Raw genomic sequence first — 27,135 nt, forward strand, 5'->3', positions numbered from 1 at the left:
CACAATATGGCTGCCCCAGTTCTAGTCTCCAGTGTCACATTTACATTTAAGTCAGGGTTGAAGGGAACCATGCATAAGAGAAAGGTAATGGGTTAGTCCATTTTCCTGAGATGGGGAACATAGGAGGAGAAGACAGAAGTTTGGGAAGAAATAATGAACTTGATTTTGAATATATTGAGTTTCAGGTGTCTTGATATATTCACATAGAAAGAGGTATAATGGGCAGTTAGATATACTGGCCTGGAGTTAACGAAAGATGTCTGGGATTGAAGGGGGAAGTTAAATTCTGTGGGGTGAATGAGAGAACACGTAGAAAGGGTCTACAGTGAGAAAAGGTGAGGTCCAGGACACAGCCCTGGCACAGAACACCAACATTTAATGGATGAGTAGAGGCCAAGAACTGCCAAAGGCAAGAGTGGTTGGACAGGCAGGAGCAGAGCCAAGAGCATGCTGTGTCCTGGAAGCCTAAGAGAGAAAACAATTAAGGAGGACGTGGTCAATAATATTAAGGGCTACACAAAAGCAAGAAGGTCATAAGTGACCTTGCTGAGAGCTTTTCCTTTTGTGGGGACAGAAGCTAGACTGGAGTGGGTGAGAAGTGGAAGAGAAAGGAGAAAGCAGAACGAACAAATGTAAAAAGTTCTTTTCTTTTTCTTTTGTTCTCAGAGTTCATATTTTAGGATGTCACTTGTAAAATTCTTTTTTTCAAAGAAAGATTTTTGGTAAAGTCAATTCACCTCTCTGAAGAGAAGAAAACTTGGGATGAGAATCTGGTCTTCATGACCTTCTAAAGGTCTCTTCTGGAGCCACCAGTCTCTGATTACATGGTCTTTCTTACTCCAGTGATGAGGCACAAATAAAATCATGGACACATTTGGGTTCTGGGAGCAGGGCTGTGTAAATGTTCCTTGTATGATGCTTCCTAGTACTGAAACAGGCAGAGTCTGGAAGTCACTGGTCTGGTGCCACATGTAACACAAACTAACTTTCCCAGGCTCTTCTTTATTTAGTGTGTTTTTATGTGGATGAATGTCATGGAAAATAAAAGTATTATGGGAAAATAAAAATGTTCCATTTGTGCAATTTTGGGTAGGTCATATTCAGATTTAAAACGTTAAACTATTTTGGGCCACATATAAAATCAACTTTTATATTGGACCACCCAGACTCAGAACACTAGATGAAAGACTAAAAAGAAGAAACTTGTTGGTGACATCGTATTCAGTTGGCTGACTATTCAGGTTTAAGAAGTTTCCTTCCTGTTGAAGAAGGAAGAAAAGGAAACACTTATTTAAATTTAAAATACTCCAAACCAGGCAATAGATGCAGTTATAAGAATGTAGCTTCCAGGGGGAAATAGTCTCTCCCTCTCTCTTTCTATCTGTCTCTCTTCTCCTTCTTCTGAACTATATAAGCACCAGTTCAGAAAAGCACTTTTCAGAGTACAAGGTTTTTGTCTTTTAAAAATAAATGTTTCGCTTTCTTTTATTTCCTGCAGATTAGTTCTGCAGGCTACAGACAGCAAAAGCTAAGAAAAATAATAATTTAATCCACTTAAACTTCATTTTGTCTGTTTCAATCATCAATATGGTAATTCTCAAAACATTTATTTGAGAGAATCTAATCCTCTAGTAGTTCACTTCTCAGAGCTCATGTTTTAGGATGTCACTTGCGGCTTGGAGATTAAAACCTTCATCTGTCCTCTACTATTTATAGAATTATTCAGTGAAAGTTTTCCTATTATCCTTTCTTTTAAGGGTTGGGTTCTCTCGTTAGAGCTAGAGAACTTTTGTTCCCCTCCCCGCCCCGCATCTTGCCCCAAATGGGGGACATTCTCCTCTGTGTGAGGCTCTTTCCGTTCCTGAAGGTGGGCTGAGCAAAGGAGCGTGACGCAAGAGTGGGCTGTGCGCTTGATGCCTCCAGCGCCTCTGCCGCCTTGTGAAGGATCCCATTAGCAGCGCAAATTCGAAGCGGTGGCCGGGGCAGCAGCGGCTGCTACGGCGGAGGCTCTGCGCGCCCCAGTCCTGCCTCCCTAGCGGGAGCCCGAAGCTCACGGCATAGCCTCAACCGCACCCAGGCTTCGTCTGTCTTTTCAAGCTCTTCATGTTACCCAGCTAAAAGAAGAAAATGGGCACCGGGGATTTTATCTGCATTTCCATGACCGGAGGGGCGCCCTGGGGCTTCAGACTGCAAGGTGGCAAGGAGCAGCAGCAGCCCTTACAAGTTGCTAAGGTAGGACCATCGAGGATGGGTTATCACGGTTCTGGGCTGGGAAGGAAGGAAGGAAAGCAACCTGTTGATGGTTTTTCAAGTTCTGATCCAGTAGTCTCTATATTAGTTTGATTTTGATGCTGACATTGAATCTTTCTAGGGTGTGGGTTTTTTTGTTTTGTTTTTTGTTTTTACCAAAGAAACTTTGGAGAGTAACATATAGCACATACGTAATTAATCAGCCATTAATGGGGAAGAAAGCATGCCATATTTTATTAGCTGAACAAAAGCCTACGTAATTAGCTTCTTCTCCGGCATCCAGCAAGACACTTGGGGACGTTTCTTCTAGGCAATATTAGAATCTGCAGTTGTTATTGTTTCATGTCACTTTCCTTGGCTCTGGCTGAGGAGAAGTGCTCAGCTCAGCATAACCGATTGGCTTGGCTTTTTTGGAGCCTCATAAAGTATTGGTAATGACATTTATTATACAGCATTTATGAGAAGCCCAATTTGGGGCAATAATTTTTAAAAAATATGATGAAGATGCCGTAAAATCTATTTGAAAGAATACTCTTTTAAGGAGTTGGCTAATAAATGCAAAAATCCAAGTACTCTGTTCTATCATGTGCATTCGTCTGGTTAGGTGCTCAAAATAAAATTCAAAGACACTGGAAATATATTTTAAGTACTTAGAGGTAACTTTGAAATGCATCTAATAATGATTTAAAATATTTTAGATGTTTGTGTTTCCATTATATTGCTTTTTTTTCTTAGCTCAATATGCTTACCAGTTTGCTTGAGGGGATCTGACATTGTCTAATTGTGATTCAGCTAAAACAAATGTTTAAATACATGAAAATAAGCAGACTTTCACCTGATTGTAATACTAAATTGAAGTACTATAGGAAAGAACATGTTTGATTAATTTCCTGTTTTATACTTACATTAAAAATGTATCTAGATCCTTATGAAATATATGGACCACTGGCCTTTGTAGTTATTCTTCTTTCCCTTTGGCTTTTTTTTTTTTTTCCTTAATGTTCACTGTGAAGAAAGGAGTTTCTTTGAAATTTTCTGCGCCCAGGCTTCCATAGGAAAATCCTTTCATAATGCGATGGTGGAATCCTGCCACCTAGTGAAAATTTCAAACATCAGGAATGAAGCATGAAACGGGAGAAAGCAGAAATTTTTAGAACTGAAAAGTTCCTCAGAGATTCCCACTTCAACCCGCTAATTTTAGATGAGGAAAGAACCCTGAGAGGTTAAGTAACTTGCCTCCGGTCTTTGGTCTTCGGCTTGGAACTGGCAGAGTGATTAAAGGGTACGGAAAGGTGGTTGGTTTCACTGTGTTTCTTTAGGAGTGAATGGCAGCCAACATCAGACAAAATATTAATGTCTAATTCAGCGTATACAGAATTCATGAGACTGAAGTGGATTTGTCCCGGGTCTAGAATAGCCGTCGGCTGGCTCCCGTTACTGAGATTTGGGTCCTAATTCCAGCTCTGATCTAACTTGCAGCCGGGCCTGAGACAGATCACCCTTCCTGATTCATCTGATGTGTGTGTCTTTGTGTGTGTGTGTGCAGAGGGAGAGAGAGACAAAGATTTTGAGTGGGGTGGGAAAAGGAGAGAAGTACGGTGGAAACTGGACTCTACCATTAGTGAGGTTCTATGTTGCTCGAGTTTTCTACAGCCCTATTAGTGTACAGTTTTAGAATCATTTGCCTACCAGTTAAAATGTGGGGACAGGAGTGGCTAGAAGCTGTGATTCCTGGTGGCTCTTTCATAGCCAGACCTACAGAATAGAATGGGTTCCCCCGACTTCTTGATGTGCTTATTTCAAAGTGGAACCACTGTGTGATTTTTTGAAGAACTGAAGCAAATTGCTAGTGAAGGGTGTTTTGGAGGTGCTCCTCTGCTGATAGCATCTCTATTACCAGGATTCAAAGAGGCTATTAGTCTGTATGAGGATCAAGAAATTTAGTCCTGCTCTCCCCCCATCTCTCCTAAAATACCCAGGAAATATATTTTTGGTTTTAAAAAGATCATTATATTAAAGCATTGGGATGTTTGCTTTAATTTTTTAGTTTGTGTTGCTATAAAGTAACTGATTTTAAAATATTATGAAAGCACCTGGATGTTTGCCTTAATTATAGTGTGTGTGTGTGTGTGTGTGTGTGTGTGTGTGTGTGTGTGTGTAAAAGAGAGAGAGGGATAGAGAGAGAGAGAGAGACAATAATCTATAGTTTTTTGCCACATGTAAAAGTGACCAGAGAGCCTTCTGAAGAAGGTATAATTTCTAAATTTCTTTGGCAATGCCCACTTTTCTTGGTCTGGTTTTATATTTAATTAAAACTTATTATATTTAATTTCTTATTACTAGCATTATTTGTTCCCAAAAACCCTTGGAACAAAGTGCTTGTCAATTTCTACGTTATCAAGGCCATGGCCTCACTGGAATCACTGTTTTTCACTCAAAACATTAAGTTAACTCAATTCTACTAAAGGTCTCTCATTGAGATCAAGGTGAAGTGTATGTTGCTTGGCATAGATTTTCTTCTTTTCCAAGGACTGGTTAAAACTTATTAGAGCCAAGTTACCTCCAAGTTGGAGGATGAAGAGAAAAGAGACAGAAAGGCTGAGTAGGGGATGGTTGCTGGCAAACAAAATGCTCACAGTTTTGAAGAACATGCAAAAGAATAGTTTGGAAACTGAAGAGATTATTTTCAAAAAAAAGAAATTTTCACACAGTGCCTAAATCATGCCCCTTAAAATGGGTGTGCTACAAAGCTGCTCTTTAGATAACAACAAATTTTTGGCTCGTTGTAAATATCTAGTGTTTAGATTTTCAATAATTCTATATAGAATGAAAATCTAGCAAGCTGAAATAGCAAAAGAAAAACTAGTCTAATATTTTTAGAAAAAGAAAAAAAAGTAATTCTAATATTATTAAGAATGATCATAATTTAATAGCTTTATAATTCCCAGTAAATATCCTTCTAGTGACATGTTTAGTCATTTTTGAAAGATATTCAAATGTTTTTAGTATTTGGCTCGCTGGCTGAACTGTAGGTGAACCCCAACTTTTAAAGATCACTAACAGAAATATTAATAATAAAAATTTTCATTGACATTGAAGCTCAAGGCCATAAAATTCTGCTTTGTTTTCAAGATAAACTGAATTTCTAAAAGGCCCTAAATAATCAATAACATTGCCCTAGTTTTTAAATGTTTATATATCTTTTAGTTTCTATTCTAAATATATGTGGTGAGAAGCAAACATTTCTAATACAGAGTCACAAAACAGTACTCTTGCAAGGTATATTTCCAAGACATCATCCACAGAAACAAATTTATTCAGACATAATTACAACATAAAACCCCATTGTGTCTGTGCAGATGTCCTTATGAAAAGTATGTTAGCACTTTTATTTTACAAAACTCTCTTATTTGGAACATATACTTACATGGCTATGTCCCTGGACATACTCTTGGAAAATCACTTTGGAAAATCTCCACATAAAGAAATGGGGAGAAATTTTTGTTTTGCAAACAAATCTTATGAATGATTCAGAAATAACTCACATTTTGAGAATCATGAACAAAAAATGTTTAGACTGTTTATTCTTTACATGTTTTAATGGTTAGAAATGGGGAACTTCCCTGGTGGTGCAGTGGTTAAGAATCCGCCTGCAAATGCAGGGTACACGGGTTCGAGCCCTGGTCCGGGAAGATCCCACATGCCGCGGAGTAACTAAGCCCGTCGCGCCACAACTACTGAGCCTGCGCTCTAGAGCCCGTGAGCCACAACTACTTTAGCCCGCGTTCCTAGAGCCCGTGCTCGGCAACAAGATAAGCCACCACAATGAGAAGTCCAGGCACTGCAGCGAAGAGTAGCCCCCCTAGCCACAACTAGAGAAAGCCCGCACACAGCAACGAAGACTGAATGCAGCCAAAAATAAATAAATAAATTTATTTAAAATAAAGAAATGGAAGCTTTCTTCAAAAGTATAGACCACTATGGTACTTATTAAAATGAATTATGAATTTTAATCCAGTTTCAAATAACTTTATTAAAATTTAGATGACAAATTACAATCATCCATTTTATGAGGCAAGGTGGATTTAATGATTCTCATCTATTATTGTATATCCTCTCTTTAAACGTTTGAATAAAAGTATTTAGGCAAAGCACATTCAAATACATAATTCATATCCCTTAGTGACATCAGTGAGGTATCTAAAATGTTTCAGATAGAATAATTCAAGAAACATAGCTATTTCTAAAGGGAAAAATAGGAAAGATTTTGATGTTTAAATATGTATATTTCAGGATAAATGCTCCTTACTACAAATGGAAACCTAGGAACATCTTTATTAGTAAATATGACTGATCACTTAATATTTATTGATTTTTTTGAGCACTTTTTAGAAATTCTAAAAATAGCTATGCTTATAGAAATCAGTGCACACTAGCTAAATCTATTAAGCAGATGTTACATAAAATTTTTATTTTAGAATTGCATGTTTTAAGACAGATCACTTGTTGAAGGACAATGAGATAAAATAATGACTATGACTATGCATGAACCTTGCCATTATCTAGACATAGTCCATATGTAGCTCGCATTTATCAGGCCCTTGTCATATGCCAGGAAATGTTCCAGGTGCATCCCTGGTAGAATGTCTTCCTTGTCAGTGCAGTTGCTGGCCTGCCTAGTGCCTATGTGAACAGTGGGATGGGGGTAGGGAGAGGAAGGTGGGGGGAATAAAACTGGAGAAAGATGCAGGAGGGAAAAGGAGAGAGAAAAAGAGAAACAGAGAGAGAATGAATAGGAACCTGTCCATTTAGTAAGGCAAGGATCCTTGCATTTCCCATGGATGAACGAATATCACAGAAAGTCATTGGCAGGACTTGAGCCATCTTGCTTGGCCTACCCGGAAAGGCCAAGCTCTTAGCCAGGGGCTGGCAGGAACAAGCTGGCATTGGGGGCTTGGAAGGGCTAGAGAAGTGCTGGACAGGAGCCCTATTTCCTGTGTTAGGGAACTATGCAGGGCAAAGCCCTCCAGGGCTCCTAGAAGGAACCACACAAGTGTCCCCGCATTTGGACACCAGCTGTAGAGAGGACAGTGATGGCCACTCAACATTAACCAGAGAAGCACAAAAACCAAGAAAGAGAGAAATGCCACCTCATTCAGTTATGAATAAATAGATCTACCTTCCCCCTCCTTCTCCAGCCTTCCTTCCTGCCTTCAACCTGGGAGGAGTGGGTGGGAGCCTGGTAAAGAGCAGACAGCACTTTCCTCCTCTTGCCAAGCCCTGGAGCCACAAGCCAGCCACCGTGCTTAGGGAGAGAGATTAGAGTTAGGTGTTAGATCAAGCTGTAATCGGACTAGACCGTTTTAATAACCAAAAGCCACCAGAAATGCATGGGATCTCACCAAAGTATTATTAAGGGAGGGATTTGGTTTTATAATAGTAGTCAAAAGCAGTTACTGGAAGAAATAAAATAGTTTCACATTTATAACAGAATGATAGGCACTCCTCAAAAACATCAGTTCCATCATACAGGTTCATATTATCAATCACACATACTTGATGTGTGTTAGATTGAAAACTTATCACCAACTCATATGACTTCCATTGATCATGTTGAAGCTATTGTTTCCAGGTAGAATGCATGAAAATCTGACTTTGAGCTTAATGAAATGTAAACTACTTCTTTTTCCTTTTCTTCTTCTTTTGTTGAATGTGAATCAGTACTTTATAACCTGGGATGCATTTCGTTATTAGGCAGATGCATACCTTTGGTTAAGTCTAAAGAGGTGTTTCTTGAACACCTATTTCTTGAACACCTATTAGAGGCTAGAACTCTCAAGTTAGAAGTACTCTGAACTTTTATTGGGTATTAAACTTTTATTGGGTATAAAGGTGATTGGTTTTTTTTCTTAATAAATTCATACTGCAAATTCCAAAAGTCAGTATGTAATATCATTGGGACATACACATTATACCTAACTGGATAATATTTGCATATTTTTCATGGTAATGGTTTTAAAAGACAGGTCAGCTTCCAAAGTAATTTAGCTCCCTCTGTTAGTTAATGTATTCAGGAATATAAGCTAATTTATATATTTAGCTACAAATACTTCATTTGTTTATCCTACAATCGTCTTAGTGGGTTAACATATATTATCTCCTTTGATACTGGTGGGGTAGACAAAGTTTTATTATGCTCAGTTTATAGATGAAAAAAAACTGATTCTGAAAAAAATTATTTGAAAAAAATCTTATATAAAACAGCCTTAAGTCAAATATAATTCTTTCCCTCTAGCAGGGGCATCATATCACTCTCTGCATCATCCTGGATAAGAGAACAGGATATCATTTAGTAATGCTGAACATTGCAGTGACTTCAATACAGAATTGTATCAGAATGTCACCAATCTAAGATTTGATCTTTAAAAGCATTTGTAATGATTTCTTCTTTTAATGGGCCTGAGGGCCCATTAGGGGTTTTTATAATCTTCCTGTAACGATTACAGGAAACGCATCTCTGAGCTAACGCGCAATCAGAGACAAGACTGGAAAGGGAACTGGTTTACTTGTAAATAAACCTGAAAAATATATGGACTCCAAAATGTTTATTGTGTCTGTTCTAACAGATTCATGATGAAACTAAATGCCATGAGGTTTTTGTAAAAGGAAATGGAGAATTCCTGCATCGGCTTCATTAAATAATCTGAAAGAGTAAACAACTTCATGAAGTTAAAAGCTCATCTGAGAAACAGATATAACATTTGCTCTTTGGGGAATATTTCATTGTTTGACCACCTCAGTGAGAACATATTTACAGTATTGAATTATCTTAGGCACTTAATTTTTCTGAATTATTTACCATTCTTTTCTTATTATTAAAAAGCAGAAATGGCCGCATTCTCAACAAACTGTTATCTTCAAAGTCTTTGTGAAATCCATTGGCATGTGGCAGATCATCAGCGATAGTAGATATAGTTTTGTGTTATGACGGTCTGGATGTAGTTTTCCTTAACTTGTGTATAAATCTGGTGTGTTTCAGATAAAGTACTAAAAAATGTGGTGGATTTACTCTTTGAAACATTATAAATGAAAGATTGTGTCACTTGATTATGTAACAAATAGTTTTCCTATCCATTGGTTTTTGGTTTTTTATAATCTTACTCACCCAAGACTAGCTTTTCCACTTTTCTTTGGAAGCAGTGTGGGTACTGCACTGATAAAACAATGTAGTGGATGACTTTTCCTGAACAGAACTATGTGTTTGTGTTCTATCTGATCCTACTTAGGCAATACTCCTTCCTTTATCAAAACTTACCTGGCTTGGATTTCACCGTTTTAGGACACAGATTATTTTTTCCAGAAAAAATCTATAATAATGTTCAGAGTATCATTTTCCTCCCAACATCTTATTGCCTTCTGGAGATAATTTTAAGAAACTCATATTAATGTTTACTGGGTGCTGGACAATTCTTTGATCACCTTTTAAATATAATGGAGAACCCTGTGAGGTTACCCCCATTTAAGATCCCCATTACAGAGGCAGAAAGTGGTTAAGTGACTTCCTTGGGTCACACAGGTAGGTAGGGGCAGATCTGGGGTTCACCCAGTTTGACTCTGGGGTTTGTCTTCTAAGCTCCTACACACATTTTGGGGTTTAGTGTAGTTTGAACAGCCAGTTAAGAAGGGAAGAAAGACCTCAACAGACCATGGTGGAAAGATTTTTGTAGTCCCATAAACTACACCTACTTCTTCTGTTCTGACTTTAAGTATATTTTCACTAATTTAAATTAGTGTCAGATCACTATTTGAAACTTTTGTTTCTGGAACAAATAATTTAGGAAATGAAATAGAAACAGACTAGAAACTTTCATAATTCTGTCTTCTGAAGGATAGATTTAAAAAATTTTTTCTAATCAGATTTCCCATGTCTTCTTAAATATGACATGCTACTTTATTATTATTATTATTTGTTTTTGTCTTTGGCTGTGTCTGCAGATTACGGGATCTTAGTTCCCTGACCAGGGATTGAACCCAGGCCACGGTAGTGAAAGTGCCAAGTCCCAACCACTGGACCACCAGGGAATTCCATGCTACTTTATTTTTTATTTATTTATTTTGAATTTTATGTATTTTTTTATACAGCAGGTGCTTATTAGTTATCCATTTTATATATATTAGTGTATATATGCATGCTACTTTATTTTTGAAGCAAAAATTTTCTAGCAGTAGGACCATGTTTGAGAATTTTACCCTGTAGCTTAAGACACATTAAAGGGGTATGAAACCAACGCACTGAGGTGGAAACTGGCGGTACTGAATTTACCTTCTCAGTAGCTCACTCACTTCCTGCTCGGTGTGCTACTCCCACTCCTTCAGCTCAGGCCTTCACTGGCTGTCTCTTCGATAACTACCTTGGCCTTTTAGCTGTCTCCCTGCTTTGGGTTTCACATTCCTCAGGTTCATGATATAGAGAGCTGCCAGAGAGATTGTTCTAAATCACCTGTTATACCACTTCTAAAAATACTTCAAAGTCTCCCCATCATATCATCAAAATAACCATAACATTAAAAAAAATCTCTGTACAGTTAAGTGCTTTATGTATTATACCATTCACAGTAGGCTTAACTATCCTTTTTTTCACAGATGGGAAAATTGAGCCTTAGAGAAGTTAGGTGAATAACTAAGGTGGTAGAGCAGGTCCAGGCAGGCCTAGGACAGAGGCCAGCTGGACACCAAAGTGCATGCTCTGAACGACTCCCTGCACTCCCGATATCACTGCAACATGCTTTATAGATTCCAGTATATATTAAATGTGAGTTTTTATTCAATTAACCATATTGATGACATCCTGCAGCACTTTTGCACTTTTGTCTTCCATTTATTTTGCTTCTCTCTTCAACGGAACTTTCCTACAAATAATGTACTGAATGAATTTTATGTGAGACACTTCACAACCTACCCTAGAATCTTTTCTTTGTTAATCCCTGTTAAGGCGGCTACTTCATCAGTGGTTTTATTTACATTTTTCCCATAAAACATTGATTTTTTTTTAAATTAAAGAATTCGTTTATTTTGAGAACTTATCTCCAGTATTTTTCTGTATCGGCTCTCCAAACGAGTAGTTCTTCATCTATTTCAGTGTTGAAATAGAATCAAGAAAATACTGTAGGCTGGGATATACCAGAAACATATGTTCTTTTATTTAACTTTACAGCAAAACTCCTCCAACATGTAGGTTGGTCTAATATTATTTCTACCAATTTCCCGGTTTTTCTTTACATCTTCAACAATATTTGCTGATAAAAAATATATCTCGGTTTGTTGCCATATTGTATTATTTTAACCATTTAAAAATGCATCCATGAGACGCTTTCTAAACATTATCATTTGGTTTAATTCTGTAATGTTTTAAATCGAGTATTGCCTGACTTCAACCACTGTTAAAAAAAAAAACAAATCTGGAAGTTTTTCATGCTCTGGATGCTTGGTTATGAAATATCTTAGTCCTGACTACTTCATACTAACACTAGCTGATATCATAGAGCACAATAAGGCAAAAGTTCCTCTCTGACAACAGTGGATATAAATCCGTATTCCAAATAGTGTTCTTGGTAATTTTGAATATTTTACCAACCTGTCACATATGATTAAACAGTAATGGTGTTTAATCTCGCTACATGGCTGATGAAGAGTTTCTGAAGGAATATATATCTTTTTCTCTTGTGCCTGAAATGTAGATGTTATCTTTAATCAATAGCTGCCTTTCAGGAATATTTTAAACTTGTGTCATTTTGTGAGGGTTAAAACTAGATAATAACATGGAAATTCATTTAATCAAGCACCGTAAAACATAATATATTGCAAGACAATGAACATATGAGGAAGCCTCTTTCCCCTCTGCCGTGTTAGGAGCCCCTGTCCCCTGTTCGGTGGCCTCACCTCAAGTACTATATGAAACTCATAACTATCTGGACCAGACTGGACCAGGGTACTGGTGTCAATCCATATATGAAAGTAGATTAAACATTAGTTAGAGCTCCTTCTCATTTTTTAGTTGAAAATAAAAGTCCATGGGAGTTCCAGTTGGCTTGGCAGATAATGGGGGAAGTCTTCCAGGCATAGGGCACTACAAGTACAAGAGCCCTGGGACAGAAGCATGCTTGGCACATTCAAGGAACTGTGAAGACGCCAGTGTAGCTGGCACACATTTCCATGAGAAATTGCTATAAGAAGTCCAGTCTTTCCCAGTGATAAATATGAAAAACTCTCTCCTGGGAACCCTGACCATGCCGTTATGTTCCCATCATTAGATGATTAACATACTGGTCCTAGAGAATGACTTTGAGCTGTTTTCTTCATAGTTCCTCTTCATCCATTTCAGTTTTTCATAATGTAACAGCCTACTGGCCGGTCTTTAGAACACTTTATTTAAATGAATTATTACTACCGCTTCTTATGTAGATGTTTGGTTAAAAATTCTATTAACCTTTCCTCTTCCTCTGACATTGATTCTCCCAGTGAGAGAAGAAGAATTTAAGGAGTGTCAAATAGAATTTGATACATAGATCCTGTTTATTTTGACTTCAGTGTCAGACCTAGAGCAAAGAATGTTATTATATTTTCTAGTTTGTCTTAATTTCATTTCTCCTTCAAAAAAGAGATGATCTTATTTAGATATTATTTGGAAACTGACCCATTGAAAGGATACGAGCATTTTAATGCTGGCTACCACTTACCGTGTAGGTTTAAACACATTTTTCTGAGCCTCAGTTTCCTTATCTGTAAAATAGCATACTATGTAATGGAATTGCTGTTTTTATAGATAAAAAAATGTCACCAGTTTTACAGGTGAGGAATCTGAGATCCAAGGAATCAGTTAATAATATGTCTTGTGATACTTTTAAAAGATTGTATATTAAGATAATAGTTGACACAGAGTAATCATGCAGTAAAGGAGTCTGTCGTTGTTATTATTATTTTAATTAGAGGAGGAAGTAACTGTCTTCTACACAAATTTATTTTCTTCAGAAATTAAGAAAAGTGGTAATCCGATCTCTTGTACTCCAGATATCAAATGAAAGTTAAGAGCACAAAAGCTAAATAAACTATTTGTGATGAGTCTTTTACCCAGGGCAATTTTTCATTGTTGATAAAATGCAACATTTCACAAAATGTTTGTAAGTATCAACTACTAATCAAGATTTCTTTGTTATGCAGTTTAATCAGCTTGAGGCAGTAAACCCTTAAGTTATACATTTTACAAGGCCAAATAAAATGATTGTCCCGCTTAAAAATAGTACAGATTTTTTTTTATTGGAGTATAGTTGATTTACAGTATTGTGTTGATTTCTGCTGAGTACAGATTTTTAAAAGGAAAATACCTCAAGCCATGAAGAATTATTTGCCTATATTTATGTTGAGCTCTGTTTAGAGCAAGTAAACTCTGACTCTTTCAATCATATTAGTCTCTGGGCTTCAGTTCTCTCATTTATAAAATGGGGATAGTGTTAGCACCTAGCTCCAAGGATTGTTCTCAGGGTTAGAAATTGAGCATGCAAATTACTTAACACACAGGAAACATTCAAGGGTTTTTAAAAATTACTGCTATCACATTTGTGGTTATTCTAATTTTATTTAACCAACCTTTATAAAATTGAAGGGTTATCTGCTGTCTTCCTTGCAATGCCTTTTGAAATCCGGATCTCAGTATCATAAGAAGGGCTTCTGCAGTCCTCAGGATCTCTCCCTGTGAGATGGCATGTAATGGTTTCAGAATGTGGCCTTATGTTCACTCAGTAAGCCATCGCCCTTTCATTGGAAACAGCATATGGAAATCATCACAAAGAGAAGGAATCATTTCAAGTGCTTTGAAAATATAAAAGAAAAATAAATTGTCCCTGGTAAGTAAATATAGGATGCTGATCTCTGAATAGTCAGGAAAACTCTGTGCCAGGGCCTTTGGGGAAGGCTAATGAGCATTTCAGTCCCTCCCCCCAACCCCCCACTCTTGTCTTCTAAATTAGAAGTTGTTACTATATAAGGCTGCTTTTTCTAAGTAAATGATAGTAGTTAAACTCTGTGTATTTTTAGCTTTTCAAACAGTGGAAAGTTATTTTCATCAGTCAAGATCAAGCTAAAATGAAAAAGTTTGTGAAAGGCTTAGGCCTTGGGAGTCAGGTACTACCGTAGCAGTCACCTTTATTTTTATTTCTTTCATGAAAAACATAACATTTTCCATTGGATGGTGCTCAGCATGACGGATATTAGATTGAATTGTGTAAATATTACATTACATGTATGGCCTGCTGCAGGGAGTCAAAACGCAGTGACCCATTTTCAGGTCTCCAATCTTTTGGCCGCCTGCCTGCCAGATGGGGAAATGTTGATCAGAACAATTTCATCCTGAGGCAGAGCTGCAATCTGGGAGAGCAAGCTCATCGCTGTCTGCTTCTTCTGTGCCAAAATGACCATGTAGCTTCATGTTGAGTGAGTTACCAAGGGTTTCCTTCAGCTGCAGGCGCAGGACTGAGAGTAGACACAAATTCAATTAAGGATCCCATTATGATGTCTTCCATTCTGTTTTTTATTACCCTCAACTTCTCTTACCCTCTGTTTCTTTTTCTTATTTGAGAAGGAAAATTCCTTCTTCTCTGTCTTCACTGCCCCCATTCTCTTAATTCTCATTCTTTATCTATTAAGAATCTCTATTCTTTTTATGCCTCTCTTTCCCCCTATAGCTTCCTAAGCAAGACACCTAATCTGATGTTGCCTTATCTGCAGAAGAAAAAAGGAATGATATCATGCGCATGTGTGTGTGTGTGTGTGTGTGTGTGTGTGTGTGTGTGTGTGTGTGAGAGAGAGAGAGAGAGAGAGAGAAAGTTCTGCATACATCTCTCTTTCTTAATTGATTTTCATGGAAAGATAAAAACATGCTGGATTTTTTGATTCAGAGCTGAGATGAACAAGTATGGAGAATTACTTTCCAGGAGTGTGTTTCCACAGTCCAGGCCTTCTCTCATAGAAACTCTTTTTCAAGGTTTTTAAGGCCCTTTGCTTCCTATCGCTGTCTCTGGTCTGAGCAGCTTGCTTCTTCCGGGGAGGCTGTTCTCATTTTCTCCTGAACTTGACATGTTAATTCTTCTCCCAGGTCTCTATGGCTTTGCCCATGATCTTTTCTGCAATGGAATGTTTATATTTATTTCTCCCAGGCACATAGTAGGTATGCAATGAAGACTATTACTTTTTAATTGACTGATTAATAATGATTCTCCTTTTTAATTTAGTAAGGGATAAAATTGCATTCAGCTGAAAGCAAGTACACATTGTTTGAGGAAGTTCATAAATTTTATCAGAAGCTTGAAGGATAAATGTTTTGAATGATAAGAATAAATGAGTGGTTCAGAATCTGTATCAAAGGCAAGTAGGAGCCAGAACATGATTCTGCCACAGGATTAAAGAAGAGGGTAAAGGGCAGGGAGAAGGGGACTGGGATAGCACAGCATGAAACAAGGGCATCCTTCCTTTAGAAGTACTCACACTGTGGTCAAACCACGGCTCTTACTCAGGCCCCAGGCTCCTGGAGCTAGGGTAGCAAAGAGTGACTTCAGACCACAGTATGCCTTCCTATTTTGTACTTAGCAAACAAATATTATTGTTTTGATAGAGCTAAAGGCTATGATAAAGAAGCTTGTTTCTCATTGGTATTTCTAGTTTAAAAATTTGCATTTTCCACTTATATTGTCACCTTACTCTTTGAAAGCAGGAGCCTAGTTCTTGGCATCTTCTAAAACAGTGCTCTTCAAGGTGAATGACATACACATATGTGTGACTAGGTACTTAAGCCATATTCTTATTAAAAGGTTGTTGAATAAATGAATGAGTAAATGTATATCTTTTATTCTTTTGTGTGAGAATGGCAACTACTGAAAAGCCTGATTATGCTGAAGCTTTATCTGATGCTTTTTTAATGAGCAATTTGTTTAAAGGGTAATTAGAAGAGTGATATATATGCTTTATATGTGTGTGTGTTCCTATTTTTATTAGATATTATGTAGTTACCAGATGCCAATTCAAGAGGTTCAGTGAAAAGACCATTGATTGGACTGGAAATCAGGAGGCGTGAATTTTAGGCATTGGTCTAACTTGACTTTACTCTGTGACCTTAACTAAAATTGTCTGACTCAATTTCTCTATTTATAAAAGGAAAGATTTAGAATATGTAATTTTAAGTTTCCTTTTAGCTAGGGTCTATTTTAAATCAAGAAGATAAAAGATGAGGGACTTCCCTGGTGGCGCAATGGTTAAGAATCCGCCTGCCAACGCAGGCGACACAGTTTCGATCCCTGGTCCAGGAAGATCCCACATGCTGCGGAGCAGCTAAGTCCATGTGCCACAACTACTGAGCCTGTGCTCTAGAGCCCACGAGCCACAACTACTGAAGCCACAACTACTGAAGCCACGCCTAGAGCCCATGCTCCGTGACAAGAGAAGCCACCGCAATGAGAAGCCTGTTCACTGCAATGAAGAGTAGCCCCCACTCTCTGCAACTAGAGAAAGCCTGCATGCAGCAACGAAGACCCAACGCAGCCAAAAATAAATAAATAAGGTAAAAGATGAAAGAAAACACCCATGAATGGTCATATTTTCTCTGTTAACTTGAAAAATAAAGCAGTATTTTCTGGAAGGGCATTTCTTTATACAGCATTTTTATCGGACTTTAATTCTCATTTCTCCAAACCATAATTTGCAGGACGTATATGTAATAAATAAATAAATAAATAAATAAATAAATGAGTAAAACAAAAACTCTCAAAATGGTATCAATTTAATGTGCTTTTTGGCTAGATTTTACTTTTTTAATGCTTAAAATTGTACTGCAGTGAATTACTACTGAATTCAGCATTTTCTGATTTTTTTTTTGGTAAATGCTTTATTCTTTCCTTATTATTTTTCTAAATAAAGAGGTAGTTCCCTAGCATACACAAATGTAATCAACATGTTTTTAAAATATCATTAAGAATTCATGGATTTAAATACAATTGATGTTTTTATAAATCTAACTTATTTACTCAAACTCTGGATCTGACATGATTTACAGCCTTTAAGCTTTGTTTTCCTTACCCTACTTAGAAACCCCAGAGAGACGGTGGATAGAGATTATCTCATAGATTAAAATCACTCGTTCTGACCTACCTGTTCACTTATACAACAAATTTTAATTTGACGGAGAAGAGGGAATGTGCTTGATATTCTTCATCTATTCTTTAAACGCCTCTCATTTGTGTAAAATGTGTCAAAGAGAAAAAGGAGATAGTCCTTGGTAAACTTGCACTGGATTAGTTTAGTTCCACATCTTGAAGTGCAGTATTTTGAATCAAATCATGGTTCTTCCTCACAAATGGATTAAAGTCTATCTTTTAAAAAATAGCTAGAACTGAAAATGGCTTTTATTTTTGGATTATAAAAAATGACACACTGTCATTGTAAAAAAATTCAATTACAGAAAAGGATAAAAATAAAATAAAAATCATACCATCCAGAAATAACACGTTATTAACATTTTGGTGAATGAATCCTCAGTCCCCTCTCTGCACACACAGCAACTTACAGTCATACTTACATTCAACTCCATGTGAAAAGAATGGAACTAAATGTGCTTTCTTATTAAACACACAACATGAGCATCTTTCTGTGTCAATGAATCCTGATTTACATCATCTCTTTAATGACTGCATAGAATTACATCATATGGTTTGACCATAATTTATATAATCCATTCCCTATTAAACATATAAGTTATTTATAATTTTTCACCATTACAAATAGTGTTCATATGAATACTTTTGTATATATAAAATATATCTGTGTGCTTATCTGATCATTCCTATAGAATTAATCCCTAAAAGTAGTCTGAGAGTATGCTATATTTTTTTAGTGAAAATGAAGAGCATCTGAATTAATTTCAGGCCAACTGTTATATGCAAAGAGACATTTTCTTATCATGTACGTGTCACTTATTATTATGCTAGTCAGTATAATTCTCTTTGGCTGATAAAATAAGTAAATGTCAAGATCACATAATCTAGGTAACATACTTTCATTCTGAAACATTTAAAAATGTTGATAGTGATTTGTAACTTTTAAAAATGTCTTGAAAGAAAAATTTTTGAGAGAAAAAAATTCCCACATGTTCCAGTTCCATTAAATTTCCAGATTGTTTCAAGATAAAAATTTTGTATGAAGATGATCAGTGTCTTAAAAGTAAGGGACAAGGAGGTATTAATGCCTAGGGAATCAGGGTTTGCAGCTTTCCATGGAATTATCAAGATGGTATAGTCAGATAAATCAGAATTTTAAAAACTTATCTTAAAGAAATAATTAAACTCTGATATCTCTCTTTTGAAAGACATGTGAAAATAGGTTGTATACATGATAAAGCCACATACAAAAGTATTGTTATAAATATCATTGTAGTATTGTTTTCTTAGAGTCACAGGGTCAGTTTCAAGAGGAGCCTTCCTTTTAGGAAACACATCATTGAAATTTAGGTCTTAGAATTCTTTTTTTTTTTTGGTTTTAATTTATTAAAAGTATTGCAAAACCTGTATTTAGTTTTTATTATAGTTTATATAATTTTGTTTTAATATAATTAAAAGTCCCTAACTTGTCTGATACATAATATAAAAGATCATACCTACAGAATATGAAGCATGAAGGAATGACAACCTCTGGTTTACTGTTCAGTTCGCTGGTGCTGCAGAAGGGGTCTTAGACAGACCCAGCAGCCTGGCCTGGAGCAGGGCCCCAGGAGGAATGACTCTGTGCTGAGATGTGAGCGCATTGCTCATATGTACTCTCAGACATCCTATAGGCATCAACAAAAAGTACTGGTGATTGTAAATTTGCCCTTAGAGAAGCAGAATATGAAAGATAAAGCTCCTTGTGTTGAAATATCCAAAGGATGGAAACTTGCACACCTGGAGACCATCTATTCCATGTGCGTGGCCCTTAGTTTAATTTTGTGGAGGCAGTGGGGCTGGTCCTGAGTGAGCCCAAGAGAAAAACATGTCCATGGGATGTCATGACATAGAGTAGGTGACATGTTTGGGTGTGTGGGAGAGGGAAGAGCCTGTGGGAAATGGAGGTGCCTTTTCCCCAGCCTTGCTGGGGTGTGGGCGGGGGGACAACCTTTTACTCCAGTAGAGGGAGAGTATGTTGCAGCAGTAGGAACTGTCTTCTGCGAAACTAAGGGTATTAGCTGTGTCAGCGTCCTAGTGACAATGTGTGACACAGTGCTGTGGAAAGGTGTGCTCTGGCCCCTCCTTCTCATACATAGGAGGGGGTGGCAAGGACTGGAGACATTGCAGTTTAATCCCTTGAAGATTTTACAGGTCTCCAGCTTTGTACACAGGAACCTCAACACTCCTAGAAGAGAGGCAGCTTTGTCTTGGAGACTTCTGGAAAGAGTGGTTGATGGGGCAGACATGGGTGGATTATGGACCACACCCATCCTCGGGAAGGCTGCCACATAAGGATGTGAGTGAACTTGTCCCTGAGTATGCAGGAGGAGATAGCAAACTTCTAATTATTAGTGTCCCTGGGGGCATTGTGATTATACGTATATCTATGTGATTTCCAGAGAGCACAGCCTGGGTGCTTATCTCTGACTCTTTCTAGAAGTTGATATCCATATACCAAAAGCTATCTGTAAACTACAAATGAGATGACTCAGCAGTTGCACAATGGCATTTCCTGGTCACTCACAGCATGCTCCTGGTCTCTCCCATTTGTGGAAGACAGATGACGTGAACATGATTCCCCACCCCCCATTTTTTGGTTTTCCATTTCCAGAGCCTGTGTTCTGCAGTGACCCCCAAATCATTAATCTAGCTGAAATGCTGAACGTTCTCAGGTTCCTTCTGTGTTGCTGCTTTTCGTCTAGAGTCTGTCTTTGCATCAACCCATGCTGCTGTTTTTCACTGTTGTTTTAGCTCTAAAGTTTGCTGCAGGTGCAGAGAGAAACCCTGACTTTGTAGACCCAAACGCTTCCTTTGAACCAGTTCTTCCTTATGATAGGATGGCCTTATGGCAAATGATGCTGTGGAGAATGCAGACGCCATCACTCAACTTGGCTTTTCCTTTTCTGTGCTGAGACTTTGTTCTTCTTTCTGTCCCTTAATTTGCTTTTGACCTTGCTGAACATGCCTCTGCTCATATCTAAAAGAGGAGTGTTGCACTGGGGATTTCCGTTTTCACAACACTCAAAATCACTTAATCTTCATGAGCACAAATGCTTAGATATTACTTGTTTAATTTTGTGAATGTGTTTATGGGAAATAATGGTGTTTCTAAGTACTGCCAGTTTCTGCTAATTGATAGGATAGACAGGGGAAACTGCTTCACTGACCTCCAAAAAAAAAAAAGAGAGAGAGAAGAATGCTTTTAGGGACCAGGGCTTTAGAAGATTTTGACTACCTCTAAGCATTTCATAGAAAAGCAATATTGTTTAAAAGCTTAGCTTGTGGGTGGATGTGTGTGGGAGGAGGTAGGGGAACCGAGTTCAATAGGTCATTTTAAGCTAGGTTAGAGGAACACAGCACAAGAACACATCTTTCGTTCTTATCTTACCCAGCCATTTTTTTCCTAACAATCCTTCAAAGTTTAGTTCAGTCCAGTTGTTTTCATGAATCTCTCCCCAAACAAAATATGAGTACTTTAGTCTCTAAAACTGTCAATGCCATGTATTGTCAATGCCCAAGCATTTGGTGCTTAATCATATACTGCTAATGTATTTGATGTTTCATAAGTGTGTGTTTTTGACAAAGAAAATGCTAAGTTCCTTAAAGGCAGGGAGTATATTTTGCATTTCTTTTATCTGATGGTTTCTTGCACACAAGAGACCCTCAGTAAATACCCAGGAGATCTATTCTGGATTTTCCTATGCATTGTCTGTCCTTTAGTCCCTTTACTACTGAGTACCCCCTTTACTGTAATATGGATGAAGGAAAGATAAGAAAGTATTTTGATTTTAGAAAAATCTAAAGGATACGAGGATGGAATTTTGAGGCAAATTTATTTTCGAATTATATGGATTTCAGTTCATTTTTTGCTATCCTTGGTTCTATTATCATGGATAATTGGGAAATGCCTGTGTTATACTTGCATGAAATATCTTGGGTATCTATTATTATGAATCAGTTACATAGTCCTTGTCTGCTTCTCTCTTATAAACTTCAGATGTATGTCTGAGATGAATTCAGTCTTTGTTTTCCCGCCTTCACCACTTGTTTTTCTGTTGAATCTAGTCACCTTTCAAGTAGCTGGAGTGGAAATATCAATATGTTCTCTGGTGCCTGATCCTTTGTTCTTTCTGTTATTGTTTTATTTTCTTTGTGCATTCATGAAAGTGTCTTGGCGCGTTCCTATGATAACATTAAAAACTCTACACGCTTTATCTATAGTTTCCATGAAATTCTGTCAGAATCAAAGGAAAACTCTTTGCCTGAGAAGTCATAATGAGGTCTTGCCTTGTCACCATCATGGAAGGGGTTAAGAGTTGACTAACATTTGGAAGCTCTTTAGGTCATTAATTCTAGGAGTTGAGATGAGACATGTACTAAAAATCATTGTGTTTACAGGTCCCATTTCCATCCAGAGACCTTTTTTCTCTCTTTATAATAGATCTATATACAATGAGAACACAGGCTTAATTTATAAAGAGAAATTTCTCTTGGGGCAGACATGAATTAACAGGTTAAATCAATTGACAGGCTTAAGTCTAGGTGCAAAATAGGATTGACTGCAGAATGGCAACAACTGCGAAGTATGGAAACTATTAATGGGATCATAAAACCTTAGAGTTGAAAGAGACATCTCAGTTGATACAACTGGCCCCTAGATGGAGGACTTCTTTTTACAGCACCACAACATTACAATAGATAAGCAACCAGCCTTTTGAAAAATAGTTTTTGTCTTGGGACTCAATAAAATCTAAAGAATTCATTGTTGGTCACCATTACTCAAAGAGAAAGTTTCTTTATATTTAGGTGAAATCTTCCGACTTGTAACTTCTACTCATTGACCCAAACTCTGCCTTCAGTGAAATATAGAACAAGTTTACTCCTTCTTCCTATGACAGCTGTTCAAATAAAGACTTCTAGAAATGGCAATCATTCTTTCCCTGTAACTTATCCTTCTAATGGAACACATCTACCTTGGAGCCCTAGCTGTACCAGTAAATGCAAATTTCTGCATTTAATTTAAAAAATCAGTTTTATAAGGTGATGAGTGATACCAGCTAGATAGTAGTTCAGAAAAATAAGACTTTAGGGTTTTAGTTGGCCAAGTTCACTATTAATAAACACTGAGATTCGGCACTTATAAAATAATCTCAGACAGCATTAATAAGGAAAATGTCCAGCTAAACACACAGTTATTATTTATGTTTATAGCTTCGACTTCACTGTAAGAATTTTTTTCATGTAATTTTCCAAACCATTAGGGGAGTTATTTCAGGGTAAAATCAACTACACTTCCAAGATTTATGGATTCCATCTAATTTTTAGCATTGGCTTCTGATGCTCATTTTAATTCAGTAGGCGTATTCACCACTTGCTTTGTAAAAAGTACCATTCCAATGTGTTTTTTCCCAATACCACCAAGCATTTCTCCAATCTCAGCAGACACTGAGTGTCCTACAAATTTAACTCAATTCTGATGCTATCTACTTGAGATAGCATCAGATCCCACAGGTTAAGGGCTCAGTCCCATAAGACTGCCCTTTCTTCAGATACCAATTGCAAATCCAAATTGTTACCTGTGCTTCTGACTTACTGGTTATAAACTGGGGACTCCCAAGACCCTCTCCTTCTCCTTGGTTCTATTAACTTGCTAGAGTAGCTCACAGAACTTGCAGCAACATTTAATTACACTTACCAGTTTATTATTAAAGATATTGTAAAGGATACAGATGAACAGCCAGATGAAGAGGTACACAGGGCAAGGTCAAGAAGAGTCCTGAGTGCAGAAAATTCTGTCCCTGTGGAACTAGGGTACACCACCTTTCCAGCAAGTGATGTGTCCACCAACCTTGAAGTTCATCAAATCTTGTTGTTCAAGAGTTTTTATAGAGCTTAATCTGCAGCACCCGCTTCCCTTCCCAGAGGTCAATGGGTGGGGCTGAGACTTCCAGCCCCTAATCACTTGGTCTTTCTGGTGACCAGCCCCATCCTGAGGCTATCTAGGGGTCCCACTCTCAATCACCTCATTAGATAAACTCAGGTGTGCTCAAAAAGCCTCTTTGTGAATAATAAAAGACATTCTTATCACTCAGGAAATTCCAAGGGTTTAGGAGTTTTGTGTCAGGTACTAGGGACAAAGACCAAATATATTTCTTATTATACCACAAATATGCTAGATTCTGGGGTAAATGAGACATTGTCTTCGCTCTTAAGAAAGTTAAACTTCCATGGACGAGGCAGATTTATAACTATTAAGAAGGTGACAAGGTTTTAAAGAGATGAATATATAATGGATTATGAAACAAAATCATGAATAAATTAATTCTGCATAGTAGCATCAAGAAGCAATACAGAGGAATCACCATTCAAACTGGACCCTGAACTGGACTATTCATTCCAGGCCTAGGGAACACATTCAACACGGACACAAGAGCATGCAAGAGCATGGCATGATCAGTGAACGGCAAGCAGCTGTAGAGACTAGTATCTTCTGAGAAATTGTTCAGTTCTGATGCTATAATGACCTCTTTTATGAGTACTGGATAAATCTCAGTGAATTATGTATAAAACAGAATTCAGTCAGATACTACTCAAAATGACCCTCTTTGACGTTTGGGTCTTTTTTTTTTTATTGTTTTGTTCTTTGTGCACGCATAAAAGCTCATTGGCATGTTCCTATGATGACATTCGAAACTGTACACTTGTTTTCTACAGTTTGCATGAAGTCTTTGTGTCAAACTCAAAGGAAAACTCTTTGTGAGAAAGGCTATAATGAAGATCTTGCCACCTCACCATCATGGAAAGAGTTAAAAGATACCAAATTTTAGACTCTCTTGAGTTTACTAACTGAGAAATTGAGAAAAACCAGGGATTAAAAGCCACTGTTTTCTTCCTTTCAAATGCATCATCTTATTTGTTAGAAACTCTTTCTCTCAAATTCTCATTAAACATTTTCGAACAGGGGACTGGCACAATCTGGTGCATGCTTAGAAAGATGACTGATAGTAATATGGAGATGGACTGAAGTGTGGAGCTTGGAGGATGGAGAACAATTAGGAGGTGGTTGTAATACTCCCAACGACAAATAATGAGACTCTAGATTAGGCTAAGGGCACTGGGGCTGAAAAAGAAAGAAATACAAACAAAGTAGAAAAATATAGATGTGGATGGCAAGAACAGGGGAAGAATGGACTGTAGTTTGGAGGTTTTACCTTGGAAGACAAAGGGATGGATATAGCATTTATTGAAAGATTTCACAGGAGGATGAGGAGCAATTATGGGGAAAAGAAAATAAATTTAATTCTAAATAAACTGAATTTGGACATCCAGAAGGAGCTATGTAATGAAGAGTTAAGAGCATGGGTCTGGGCTCAGGAGCGTTACCAGTACTAGAGATTATCTGGGGAAATAGCTGAGATACGTGAAGCAAGAAGCAAAGAGACCAGAGGACAGAATCTTGGGGAAGACCAATTTATAAAGTATGGACAGAGAAAAAGGAGCCAATGAAAGAAGTTAAAAGAGGTCACAAGAGAGATAGAAAGAGCATAAGCATTTCTGATAAGTTAAGAAAGGAGAGTATTTTAAGGAACGGGTTATCAGTGACAAATATTTCATGGTTCAAGGAAAAGGATGATAAGAGCATACATTGACACACAGGAGGATTTGGGTGATCGTTTCTTAATAGAACGGTAGGGCTGAAAGCCACATAGTAGTGGCTGGGATGTGAATGGGAATTAGAGGAGGGCAAGTGGAGATACAAGTATAGACAATTATATTTAAAGTTTGGCAGTGAAAGAAAGATAGCAAATAGGATGTGACTGGTGAGAAAACAGAAAGACTGAAGATGGCATCTACCTGAGGGAAAAGATGGTCCGGGAAAGTGTTTTTTAGGATATTGGAAGGAGAAAGAGAGAGAAAGACAAAGTATCAATAGTTACTCTTATAGCAAAATCAGAGTTGTTAGGGAAGGATTAAATCCATTGGACTTAGTGCTAAATATATTGATATTTTATATGTTTTACTTTGATATTTGGAAGTATTCTTTACATAATGAAAAATATTAGATGTAAAAATGTCCTTCAAAAGAACAGAAAAACAAACAAATAAGGTCATTATTTGTTCTAAAAAATAATGCCTTCCAAAGTGTTTGAGCCAGACTGTGAATTTTTATTTACTTAAAATTTTTTTTTTACTGTGGACAACAGGAGCACAGAATTGGAATAATTATAATCCTTAGTTCACAGAACATTTTTAAGCTATTTTTAATAATATTATAAGCACATGTGACCTCAACTTCCTAACCAAAAAATAACCTACATCTAACATTATGGACCCCCATCTCCCACCATATCATTCTGCCTCTCCTGAGTCGATGTAAGCATCATTCTGAATTCTGTATTCATCATTACTTGCCTTTCTTTTTTTTTTTTTTTTTTGGCGGTACGCGGGCCTCTCACTGTTGTGCCCTCTCCCGTTGCGGAGCACAGGCTCTGGATGCGCAGGCTCAGCGGCCATGGCTCACGGGCCCAGCCGCTCCGCGGCATGTGGGATCTTCCCGGACCGGGGCACGAACCCGTGTTCCCTGCATCGGCAGGCGGACTCTCAACCACTGCGCCACCAGGGAAGCCCCCTTGCCTTTCTTTTTATATAGTTTTATTGGATATGTATGCATTCTTAAGAAGTAGATATTTTAATTTTAGTTGTTTTTAACTTTATAAAAAGGGTATCCTGCTGTATTTAGTCTTTGGAGACTGTTTTTCTCACTTAAGATATTATCACTAGGATATATCCATATGGCTGCAACTTGTTCATTTGTTTTGTTGGATGTATAGTATTCCACCATGTGAACATCTCACAGTTTACTTATCATTTTCTTGTCAAGGGGCATGTGGGCTGCTCCAGGTTTTTGCTGTTTTGAGCAATGCTACTGGAACATGTCTCCTGCTGCAAGAGGGCAAGGGTTTCTTTTAGCTATAAACCCAGGAGTGGAATTGCTGGGTCATAGATTTGTAAATGATCAGGTTTAGGAGAAAAAACTCTTTTCAAATTGATGCATGATTTTACAATTCCACCAGCAATGCCTAAGGTACCCTGTGCCTCTACATCTTCTCCAACACTTGATCTGACTTTTAAATTTTTGCCATTCTTCTAAGTATAAAATGTTATCTCTTTGTGGTCTTGATTTGTATTTCTCTGACCACCAGGTAATTTGAATATCTCTTCATTTGTTTATTGGCTGTATGTGTTTTTTCTTCTGTGAATTGCCTATTCATATCTTTAGAATACTTTTAGGTTATTTGTGTTCTTCATATTGATTAGTACAAGAGTTTTACCTATTCTTCATATTAAACCCTGTCAGTTGATTAAAAGTAACTTGGTTAAAAACAAGTCCCTCCCCCCTCAGATTCATAGAATTCAACGATTGCAATTCTCTGACTGAATAATGTCATTAGGGTGTTGTGACAATATCCGGGAATCAAGTTTTTAATTTTTGAATTCTTCAGCTATAGCTTTGTTGTTTAGATAAGAGAAGTAGGAAAGAATTTAGTCAAAAACAAAACCTGGTTTTATACTATGTAGATATATGTACATACATGTATATGTGTATTTCTTATTATATATGACTTCCAGGTAGCAACACTAAAAA

General features: G+C 37.3%; 1 protein-coding gene across 1 annotated transcript in view; it reads left to right on the plus strand.

The window, feature by feature from the left end:
* Positions 1 to 1,969: 1,969 nt before the first annotated feature.
* The window catches only part of SYNPO2 (synaptopodin 2), a 172,246-nt gene continuing 147,080 nt past the window's right edge, over positions 1,970 to 27,135 (plus strand). The window contains exon 1 of the mRNA XM_060012933.1: positions 1,970 to 2,232. Coding sequence (XP_059868916.1) covers positions 2,128 to 2,232 — 105 coding nt within the window. The 5' untranslated portion in view covers positions 1,970 to 2,127. The remainder of the gene's footprint in view (positions 2,233 to 27,135) is intronic.

The sequence above is a fragment of the Delphinus delphis genome, chromosome 5, assembly GCF_949987515.2.
Source record: "Delphinus delphis chromosome 5, mDelDel1.2, whole genome shotgun sequence".
NCBI classification, from domain to species: Eukaryota; Metazoa; Chordata; class Mammalia; order Artiodactyla; family Delphinidae; genus Delphinus; species Delphinus delphis.